At 38.1% G+C, this 12570-nt stretch overlaps 1 protein-coding gene across 2 annotated transcripts in view; it reads right to left on the reverse strand.

Annotated features, from left to right (window-relative positions):
- Positions 1–12570, reverse strand: part of abat (4-aminobutyrate aminotransferase) — a 61915-nt gene that overhangs the window by 44788 nt on the left and 4557 nt on the right. For both annotated transcript variants that reach the window (XR_006092256.1, XM_042392055.1), the window contains exons 2-4: positions 5860–6006; positions 811–908; positions 654–683 (exon numbers count right to left, since the gene is read on the reverse strand). Coding sequence is in view for 1 of the 2 variants with exons in the window: in XM_042392055.1 (XP_042247989.1) it covers positions 654–683; positions 811–908; positions 5860–5929 (198 nt within the window). In the remaining variant the exon portion in view is untranslated. The remainder of the gene's footprint in view (positions 1–653; positions 684–810; positions 909–5859; positions 6007–12570) is intronic.

Genomic DNA, 12570 nt, shown 5'->3' on the forward strand with positions numbered 1-12570 from the left:
CCTAAAGCTAGGCTTAAGCTCAGAGGTGAACGAGCATTTTGCTGTTGCAGCTCCAAAACTGTGGAATGGATTGCTGCTGCACATTAGACAGGCCTCCTCACTGTCTCATTTCTCTTCTTAAAACTCACCTCTTCTCTCTGGCTTTTGACACCATGTAGCGTGTTGCACCTTGTGTGAGCAGTGCACTTTATTTATTTTATTTTATTTGTTTTTATCCTATTTTATGTGATTTTATCTTATTTGATTTGATTTGTTTTTATCTTATTTTATTTTATTTTATCTTATTTTATTGCTTTTATCCTATTGTGTCCTTCATCGTTTTGTTGTGTTCTGTTGTGCTATTTATTGTGTTTTTTTATCTTGCTGTGCAGCACTTTGGAAACCTTGTGTTTGTTAAAATCGTGCTATATAAATAAAGTGGATTGTATTGGATTGAAGAGAAACATCAATGCAGCAATACATTTACGGACTGTTGGGCCCCTGGCACTTTCGTGCTTGGGCCCTAATGATACCACAAAAATTGGTTTTATTTCCACTGAAGGAGCCATTTTCATAGTCTCAGTGCTTAACTAGACACATCTTCACCTGCACCCTACAAAGCAAACACGCAAACACACACACACACACAAACACACACGCACACCTCAGCTCACCTGGATGTCTCCCAGTTGTTTTGTCAGCTCCTACAGATAAAAAAAAAAAATCAGTGATACTTGGTAATACCTGAGGTACTGATAAAGTGTATTGATTTGTGTGTGTGTGTGTGTGTGTGTGTGTGTGTGTGTGTGTGTGTGTGTGTGTGCGCGTTACCTGTGATCGTGGCCCAGGGACTTCAGTTTTCATGGAGGGCCCATCATAGTCAAACTCCACCTGAGTCTTTGGTGCTGCCTTGCTGACATATCTGCACCCTGGTGGAGACAACATAGCTAAATAATCCATACACAAACATACAGTGGGAACACAGTGAGAGTGATTACATACCCACACTCACAAGAACATTGATGTTCACATGTCACATGTGCAACTACATAACCACAAACCTGATCATAATAGGGATATTAGTCAGTGTCTTTACTAAGACATCAGACTAATAAAGTGCCTGCACCAATTCTTGCATTGTTTTAACACAGGGCTGTTTTCAGTCAGAAGGTCTGCAAAGTCAGAGGTGCAATGTGTGAGGAGAAACTGTGGCAAAACATTTCCTTGAAAGTGCAGGGATTTCGGTTCTGGGACAGTGCACATGGTGCCTGTGTTTATTTACATAGAGCGGGGAAGTGAGATCTGATCACAAGTGGTCACTCAAGATGCATGTGGAGACGCATGTTAATGCCAGGTGTAAACAGATGTACTTAAAGCTGTCCACTTGTGATCGGATCACCCGAGACGGATGTTAATACCAGGTGTAAACAGGGCCTTAGAGTTTGATCTTTGCAGTTGTGAGACTACTACATATCAAACCTAACTTAACTGCTGACATTTGTGACAACACATGATAGCAAACTTTGCTATCTTCCTCTTTGAGGTTTTATGACTCGATTGAGGGTGCATTAAGCAACTGCATGTGGGTGGGCCCAGGTGGAAGATATGAATTTACTGTTACTGGTTCTACATGACTCCAAAAAACTAGCAGCAGTCACTGGTATCCTCCTATGGCCAAAACTGTTTAGGAAACTCTATTAAGGTCTTGACTAACAACCATGTTTAGGGAGGCTCACTAATTTAGCAGTTAAGACCGTTCCGATAAGTCAAAGTCATGGACTATATAAACCACCTTTTAATTTCGAGGCTATTTCGGTTTTGTCATATTCAAGTTTGACTGGAATTCTGGCTCTTCAACTCAATCAACTTCTTCTGGTCTTATTTTTACAATTGTCCAGAAAGCTGAAGCCTTGTATTTATTATGCATCTCAAAATCCCTCAAAGAAATCACTCTTAGAAGTTCAGCTAGGACAAAAAGCACTACCTGAGAGTGGGACTGAGAGTTCTTAAAAAGCTTCCTACACTGACTTTTAGCAGGAGAAAGACGACTCCTGGAAGTTGCTTTTCTTACCAAACTCTCAGCCACAAAGTCAAAATTATGATGATATACTTCTGTTTTATGATAGTTGCAGTTTTGGAGGAATAGACAGTGGTAAATTTCAAAATGTTATGACATTAGGTGTATCTGTGGTGTCACACTAGTCTAGGAGTACTGTATTCACTGTATGCATTTCTCAAATATGGTAAAATTTGTTGTCAGTGTTTCCCCTAGGTTGAGTGGTTTGGCCGGGGGGGTGGGCGGGACGGGACAGGCACAATTCTCTGTTTAGCGTCGTCAGGTTAGGCTAACCCATTGTTGCTAACTTCAGAGCTAACCCCCTTCACTTTTACAGCAGTTGGGGAAACAACAGACATGACTTTTCTTGGTCTTGTGAAGCTGCAGCATTTATTAACTGCACACTTTTATCTGTACTGTACATTTACTGTCATATTGACAACTTACTGCTAAACTTGTCCTCTGCTCCACTCGCATTCACAGTCACTTTTGACGCTCACTCTCTCGCTTAACCACTCACTCGCTTACGCATTGCCCCATTAAAGGAGTTACACTACCTGCAGTTTCCCAGACAACGACACAGACACTGACTCACGTTTCGAAACAGTGCTACTCAGAGGCTCCCAAATGCTATTGATTTCTCAATTAATGGATATTTGGCGTTATTTTTGGCATTAAAAAAAAAAAAAATTGTCCTGGCAACCTGTACTATTATAGGGAAAACACTGATTATATTTGATTTTCAGACTGTATGTCAAGCAGCAGAATTTGGCCTGGGAAAAATTATAGCAGCTCTTATGGATATCATTTAACTGGACTGACTTCAACAGTCTCAGGACTGATTTCCTACTCTGAGATTGTTGATTGAATACAGGGACTGAGTTGCTTTTGCTCCTTCATGCTGTTGATAACTAAAGCCTGACTAATATATCTGTCAGCCGGTAATGGCCTATCACTGATAGATAGGATATTGGCGTATATGTTGTCCGATATGTGCCAATATATATATTTTTAAATTTTTAAGTTATATAGGCAACATTTTATGTATATTTGATTATTTTTCTTAATTCAGAGTTAATATATACATACCTATGTTTTTGTTCTGTTTTTTTATTTATATATTTATTATATATTTTAGTTATTTATAAATATTAAATTCCCAGTGAAGTTTACGGTTTCAGTGCACTGATATCATTTTATAGAATGAAGTTTATTGTTAAACTGCAAAATATCATGCCACCATTACATATCTTTGTCACAAGTGTTTGATAACCACATTTAAGGGATCATTGCAAAAAATGTGCATTTATGTATATATTCTGTATATATAAGATTATCAGCAATTATTGAAATTTTTTTACTCCCTAATATCAGTATTGGCATTGGCCCCAAAAATCCAGTATAGGTTGGCCCTTTTGATTACTGAGAGATGTTCACTGATGTTAAACTAACTGTTCATCATTCTGGTTAACAGTGTCTACTACATGGTTAAACTAGAATAAATCTGATCCAAATAGATTAGCCCATTGATGACTGACAGAAGCGAGCACCTTTGAGACATCACTCAGTCACCAGCCTGTGAGAAGCATGTGCACATGTTTTTATAACCAAGTCCTGCTTGAGGTCAGTCAAACATTTACACTGATTAGATAGTGCTGGTCTATCTCCTCTGAAACATGGTTATATCATGTCTATCCCTGAGCACATCAGAAGTAATGTAATTACAAATTTAGTGGTGATATTTGAGTGCAAAATGATCAAAAATGACAAATACTCAAGTTCCCTTGGAAATTGAGTTTGAAATCTTTTTTTTCAAAATCTAAGACCAATTCAACAACTAAAAGGAGAACACAAAGGGGGAATGAAAAACCTTTTCTAAAAAAGCACTTGTAGTAAAAGTTGTAGTAAAAGTTGTAAAATAGCTGAAGCAGCAAAATAGACAATTGCAATGAGGACCAAAATCCTTTAACAATTAACAAAGGAACTAGATGCACACTGTACTTCTAGGTCAATCTAGAAAAAGATATATATAACAAGGCAACCCCCTTCACTTTTACAGCAGTTGGGGAAACAACAGACATGACTTTTCTTGGTCTTGTGAAGCTGCAGCATTTATTAACTGCACACTTTTATCTGTACTGTACATTTACTGTCATATTGACAACTTACTGCTAAACTTGTCCTCTGCTCCACTCGCATTCACAGTCACTTTTGACGCTCACTCTCTCGCTTAACCACTCACTCGCTTACGCATTGCCCCATTAAAGGAGTTACACTACCTGCAGTTTCCCAGACAACGACACAGACACTGACTCACGTTTCGAAACAGTGCTACTCAGAGGCTCCCAAATGCTATTGATTTCTCAATTAATGGATATTTGGCGTTATTTTTGGCATTAAAAAAAAAAAAAATTGTCCTGGCAACCTGTACTATTATAGGGAAAACACTGATTATATTTGATTTTCAGACTGTATGTCAAGCAGCAGAATTTGGCCTGGGAAAAATTATAGCAGCTCTTATGGATATCATTTAACTGGACTGACTTCAACAGTCTCAGGACTGATTTCCTACTCTGAGATTGTTGATTGAATACAGGGACTGAGTTGCTTTTGCTCCTTCATGCTGTTGATAACTAAAGCCTGACTAATATATCTGTCAGCCGGTAATGGCCTATCACTGATAGATAGGATATTGGCGTATATGTTGTCCGATATGTGCCAATATATATATTTTTAAATTTTTAAGTTATATAGGCAACATTTTATGTATATTTGATTATTTTTCTTAATTCAGAGTTAATATATACATACCTATGTTTTTGTTCTGTTTTTTTATTTATATATTTATTATATATTTTAGTTATTTATAAATATTAAATTCCCAGTGAAGTTTACGGTTTCAGTGCACTGATATCATTTTATAGAATGAAGTTTATTGTTAAACTGCAAAATATCATGCCACCATTACATATCTTTGTCACAAGTGTTTGATAACCACATTTAAGGGATCATTGCAAAAAATGTGCATTTATGTATATATTCTGTATATATAAGATTATCAGCAATTATTGAAATTTTTTTACTCCCTAATATCAGTATTGGCATTGGCCCCAAAAATCCAGTATAGGTTGGCCCTTTTGATTACTGAGAGATGTTCACTGATGTTAAACTAACTGTTCATCATTCTGGTTAACAGTGTCTACTACATGGTTAAACTAGAATAAATCTGATCCAAATAGATTAGCCCATTGATGATTGACAGAAGCGAGCACCTTTGAGACATCACTCAGTCACCAGCCTGTGAGAAGCATGTGCACATGTTTTTATAACCAAGTCCTGCTTGAGGTCAGTCAAACATTTACACTGATTAGATAGTGCTGGTCTATCTCCTCTGAAACATGGTTATATCATGTCTATCCCTGAGCACATCAGAAGTAATGTAATTACAAATTTAGTGGTGATATTTGAGTGCAAAATGATCAAAAATGACAAATACTCAAGTTCCCTTGGAAATTGAGTTTGAAATCTTTTTTTTCAAAATCTAAGACCAATTCAACAACTAAAAGGAGAACACAAAGGGGGAATGAAAAACCTTTTCTAAAAAAGCACTTGTAGTAAAAGTTGTAGTAAAAGTTGTAAAATAGCTGAAGCAGCAAAATAGACAATTGCAATGAGGACCAAAATCCTTTAACAATTAACAAAGGAACTAGATGCACACTGTACTTCTAGGTCAATCTAGAAAAAGATATATATAACAAGGCAACATTTCACATATTGATTGGATTTAAAAGGATATGATTTTAATTGTGGAGTGTTGGGTTTACCTGGAGCACTGAGGCGCAAGTTTTTCTGCAGGGAGAGCGCAAGTTGACGACTGATCAAGGAGGACGCCATGACAAAACTGTCAACAGACAGGAAGAAGTGTGAGAGAGAGGCAGCAACTGCCCTCAGGGTCTGACTGATCAAGTCACCTAGTGAGAGAGAGAGACAGAGAGACAGAGAGACAGAGAGAGAGAGACAGAGAGAGAGAGACAGAGAGAGAGGACTGGGGATTAATGTTACTTATCTATGAAGTGGACAAGAGAAAACTAATGGGCTGATACGGTGTCCCTGAAAGCTCAGCACAGTTATTTCTATATTGACATAAACCTACTGAAATTAAAGCTGGGATTTAATCTAGTATCCATTATTTTATTTACAATTGAATGTGTTTAAGTACAGAGCCTGGAGAACAAAAAATGTGTCTTCAGTCACACGTGCACATACATGCATGTTATGTTCAAAGAACCATGGGCTATGGGAGGTGAGAATATAAAGTACGACAGACTGCACCACAACAATGAAAACATAACAGCGTATGGAGCTGACAACACAAAGCCGTAACACGCACACATGTATGTTCATCTGGTATGTGTGTGGTATATACTGTGAAAAGGTTTTAGGCACTAAAAGTAAAGGGAGGACTCCTTGTTCTTCTTGTTGCTGAAGATAGTTCTTTATGACTCTTGCTGGATGTTTGGGGTTGTTGCTTCAGAATAAATTTGGGACCGAGATGCCTCCACATTTGAGGAGGCCATTTATATGGTCAGATTAATCCAATACTTTTTCAGTCTTTAATTTTTCTGTATTTCATGTTGTAGACCAAACTGTAACATCACATCGCAAAATGTGACATAGCAGTGTTAACACCCTCATGCATTTCAAGAATAAAATATAAACCACTGAAAAAAAAAGTTGGAAAGGAGATTATAATGCACAGGAATAATGAGCTCCTGTAATCCAACATCTCCCACATAACAGACAGACAATCAAGTTATAACTGACCAGTCTGATGTGTGCAGAGGTGAATGATGAATGAATACTAATGAAGGTAAACACAGTGAATGGTCCTGTATAATCACTCAGTCATTATAGATAAATGCAGACTGTGCACTGTGTGCTGGAATGAATGAATCATTTACAAAAGGCTTCAGCACAATATTTTCATGACCATTTTGGGGAGGCTTAGCCCTTAATAGTGCTGCCCATGCTTACATGTTTCCTTTAATAGTAAATATTTGTCTGCCTAAAATTTATAACCAATAGATTTTTTCTTTAATGTATGCATTTTGTTGACAGACAAAGTCATGGCTGTTGTCTCTCTCCCCCCTCTCATTTCCCAAGTTCTTATGTAATACTGGCAGCAGAAACAGGAAAATTCCAGTTATCTGCTTTCACATAGCCAAGGAAACCCTGGCCCATCACATACACACACACACACACACGCACGCACGCACGCACGCACGCACGCACGCGCGCACACACACACACACACACAAACACACACGCATGCACGCACATAAACACACAGCCGGTTTCTTGGCAACACCTCATGAACTGGATGAAACTGGTTTAGAGAGAGTTACACAAGACTGCATCTTCATATGCCTAGGAGGGGTATAGTGGGTTTTGTGAGGGGGGTGTATAATAAAGTGATGGAGGCTGGAGGCTGAAAGCACACAGCAAGTTTGAACTGGGATAAACTGGAATCTGAACACAAATTGAGTACAACAGCAACAATGCCTAATAGAATCCTTGAGTTTGGAGTCTGAAATCGAAGTGGATTTCTGATGCTGTGTTGGAGGTTTCAGTTGTGCTAAACATTGATGCCTTGAATTAATTCATACTTAGGGACAGGATCTTACACATTGATTATCACAGCACCACTGACGCTAGAATGTGATTTACATTATCTGGAGTTGTTGTGCATTGATTTTTTTTACATTCACCTGATGTAGAGTGACGATGGGGAGGTTTTGTGCAAAGAATGAAAAAAGAGAAAATGAGAGAGTTGCTGCTCACTGTTTATTTTCTCCCCTCCACACACCTGGCCAATCACTGCACAAAGTGGGCGTGAATGTTGGACTTACGCTTTCAGACAAACTGTTGGGTGCAGTTCCGATGTCAGAAAGGTGTGGGGAGAGGGGGTTTCCGATACTGATATTGACCATGTGACAAGCACTTCTGTTGAAGCTCTACAGTTTAAGTGCCATTCAGAATGAAAACAGCCCTGGTTGAAAATGCAAGAGGCAGCATCAGTGGTGGGTGCATGTTATTATAAGGTACCAGTGACACAGAGAGACAGGATCTAGGAAGTCCAGTTGAGTAATAAATCCAAAAGAACTCGTCAATTGTATTTGTAATCAAATGTAGCTAAATGTTTTATTAATGCAATTATGTCAATCCTTACTGAGCACCAAGTTCAAAATACTATTTACTTTAACCAAACCTTTCTAAACTTGAAGGTTTGAAGTTCAGAAAGATTGCAAGATTACAGTCATCAGAGAAACGATTTACACTTGCATCAACACAATACAATGTAGAGTTATATACTTTGCTTTGAATCAATCACTTTTATGCTAACCAAGCTATAGGGCATACACGCTGCAAACAACACATGTATTTTACAGTGGTAACACTATAACATCTCCCACCCTGCCACAAGAATGCTACACTTTTGCTACGGTTATATGGTATGATGCAATTGTTGAGCACCACTTAACATGTTACAGCATAATGTCAGTAGAGGGTGGTCAGCTTACACACAGCTTTGCACAGGTAAACTGACTACTGCACCGTGGCTTGGGATGTGATGTCACGTCTCGATGCACTGAGATTATACAGTACACTTCACTGCAGAATTTAAATTTTCAGGGAACAACCAAAAGAGCATGCAGCATATTGGGGAAATGTATATTATATATACCACAGTGAGTTACTGCCAATTCTAATGTCTGTTTTTCCCATAGCATAAAATATTTTTAACTCTCACTCAGCATTTTATTCAGTAACATTCCAGAGACATGCATCTCTACAGCCTTAATGGCCAAAAGACAGCTGCATGTTGGCAACATGAGGTGTGTTTTCAAGTACTGTGAAGCACAGAAAAAGACCTGTGATCATGGTTTAACATGCTTTTACATCACCAATCAATGAAAAATATACTGTACTGCACATAAAATACACAAGCTATTAAAATATCCAGGTTACACACACAAAGTAAAGCATTTTTATTTTTACCAACACCATGTTGCTATGATGGTGTGTGCTACTGTATTTGCAGAACTGCCAGGTCTCACACATGTCTCACTCATTGACCATGAGAGCTTTCCAAGCTTTCACGCCACAGGTCCATTTTCTCACACAGTGAAAAACAAATTCATAATAATTAAAGCTGCAAGCAGTGATGATCAGGCCCTTCGTGCATGTCAGGGTGTGCTGCAGTCGAACTACTCCGCAGTCGAACTGCTGTTATTGCAGAGCAACACAATACAGCAATACATTTACCAGAGGGCACCTGACATGGATATACATTTTCATGAGTATTGGACATTGCATGTAGAAGATAACTATCACTTCCTGTGTCCACTAATTATACGTCATGTAAATTACATGATGTAATCTACACATGATATAGAGCACTATATCATGTGTAGATTACATCATGTAATTTTCATGTAAATCGGATGACTTTTGTCACATAAGGGCAACTTCCTGTTGTCAGTAGGTGGCGCTGTGACTATGACTCAATATTGACATGTAGATGTGTTCAGGCCTGGAGTGTTATCAAGCATGAGAAATTTGGGGCAGCCTGGATGATGTCAAGCTGAGTTACAACAACTTCCTGTTTAATGCCCCAAGCATGTTTTGGGCAAAATTGTCCGGCACGCCACGCCAAGGAAATTCCATGAAAACTAAAAAGCTTTGCAATTTAGCATCAAAAAGGTGTTTAGATGTAACCTACCAAATTTGAAGCTGCTCAGGTTAAATGTCTAGGAGGAGTTTTTTTAAAATACAATGTCAATGGCTTCACTTTGCGAAAAAAATGCAACTTAGATTCAAAATGGCTGACTTCCTGTTGGACATAGGGTATGACTCAAAGAGGCTTTTTAAGTCTTGGAGATGTTACATCTACCTACCAAATTTCGTACATACAGGTCAAATTTAAAGGTGAAGCTTTTTGGCCCTAATAATCTCTACAAAAACCATGGGGTGCCCAAGGCCCTAATAATAATAATAATAATAATAATAATAATAATAATAATAATAATAATAATAATAATCTTTACAAAAACAATAGGTTCCTCACACTCAGTGCCAGGGATCATTGGGCCCTGGGGCCCTAATAAAGAGCGAAGATAACAACAGTGTGAGAGCTGTGTTCCAGCAACATAAATATTAGACATGCAGTAACAACCAGAAGGATGGGTGCACTGGATGACAATTTAACAGGGACACACAGACACTTTTGACAGATGAAGTCCAACCAGGCTTCATAATATCCTGTTAACATCAGAACCTAACACAAGTCAGATATTTGGATGTTATCCTGTACTCTGACCTCTATTTCCTGAGCCACATCACCAGCATAAAATAAAAACAGTCTATCATCATAAAATTATATCTAGGGTAAAAGGCCTCTCTGGCTGATGTGGCTTCTGGAATACTTTGCAAGATTGTACTAGACACTAGATGTGCTCCAACATAACATTATACTTACATTATATCCTACCTGAAATGAAATGTGCTATATAAAGTTTTTATGCATGCTTTTTCCTTAAAACTGGTCTGGGGCGGTCAAATCAGCTGTCTGTCCTCTAGTGACCTGATATTGCATTGACAAATGGACTGTTGTGTAACCACAGCTGCTGTGTGGTGTTATCAAACACTAGAGTTGGTTGACTCCACAGCCTGGCTACTTGGTCTGCTACAAGGTTTTGTGACATAGGCCCTGTTTATACCTAGCATTAAAATGCGTCTTTGGTGATCCAATCACAAGTGGACAGCTCTAAGTACAGGTGCAAACGCACCCAAGACGCATTGAGGACACACTGAGATCTGATCACTCAAACCACATTCGGAGGTGGTCTGGGCCGCATGTGGCCACATTCTTTTAGCAGTGTGAACGCAATGTATCCTGGGCCACATTGAAGGACCACCCACTCAACTGACATCCTCTATTTTCTGGCAGACTAGGCACAGGAATTGTATTACTGCCTCCAATTAATGAACCCTCCATCCAAAGCTGTGTTCAACTTGTTTGATAACAGGATAAAGAAATGCATCTGAATTAAAAAAACAAAATCCACTTCCCATTTTTTCCTGTTCCCCTAACCTGCTTTGTTCTTCAAATCGGCAATTGGAATAGAAATGAAACCAAAACCAGAAATAGGCTAACTTGTTTTTCGCTCGTCTGTCTAAAAAGTAAATTTCAGAAGCCAAACGTTTAATTCTGTCTCCCCAAGATAGTTTCCTCTGTCCTGTCAAGTGGATAACTTAAGTGTTTAGTTTTGCTGTGCTGCTTGACATAATGAGCTCAGGATTTATCAGGAAGATGGCTGCCCCAAACAATTTCACTGTATGAACCTGGACTGTATGTATGTAACAGCTGACCTTTTGTATGTGTACAAGAACACAGAACATTAATTAACATTAGATCCCAACTGATCCTGTCAGCTTGTCGGGAGATTTAAATAATCAATGAAGTTATGCTGCTGTGCCTCATGCATAAATGCACACAGCGTCTCTCAATGGGGAGACGGAGCTGCAGGGAGATTGCTGCATATAACTCTATATTTGTTTTATATATATTTATATATATACACATTTTTAATAAAAAAAAAAAAAAAACTATATATATATATATATATATGTGTGTGTGTGTGTGTGTGTGTGTGTGTGTGTGTGTATTTCATGAGGGGCACACAACGCATTGTATATTTGTTTATACTGTTGTCAATTAAGTTGAACACAGCTTTGGACAGAGGGTACATGGACCCGCAGTCCTCCCACCAGTTAAAAACAACAACAAATTTGGTCCTTATGATGTACACATTTATTTGCATATAGTGTGCCAGGACATTTAAATAATGTGTCGGGAAGTGAGATCCGATCAGAAGTGGTTATTCAAGATGCATGTTAATGCGAAAATGTAGATATATATTTTAATGTGAAAATATAGCACTCATGATAAATGGAACCCTACAGCAGGACAGGTTACCTGTGGCAAACAGTTTTATTCGTTATTTCATTTATTCTGTTTTGGAGTTGGGCCGAAATTTCAGTGTAACTGATCTGATTGTTGAATTAAGTGATGATCGAAAAGCACTTAAACTTACATGTACTAATGAGGCAAAAGTGAATAAAATAATCTCAACTTTATCAAATTCAGAGGCAACTGATCACTAGGGACTTGACACAGTCATTCTTAAAAAAACAAAAATTATTTAGCCATTCCTATTACCTATATTAAAAATCAATCATTGAAAAACAATATATTTCCATTAGCTTTTAAAAGTTGTAACTCCATTATATAAATGTCTTGCTTACACAGTATATGCATTTTCATATGTTTCTATAAGCAACTATAGACCAATTAGCATACTACCTGTTGTTTCAGAAGTGGTTGAAAAGGTAGTTGCAGAACAGCTGGTGTCACATCTTAACAACAAAGATCTACTCCACACTATGCAGTTCAGATTTAGGAGTAATTACTC

This window comes from Thunnus maccoyii, chromosome 18 (assembly GCF_910596095.1).
Source record: "Thunnus maccoyii chromosome 18, fThuMac1.1, whole genome shotgun sequence".
NCBI classification, from domain to species: Eukaryota; Metazoa; Chordata; class Actinopteri; order Scombriformes; family Scombridae; genus Thunnus; species Thunnus maccoyii.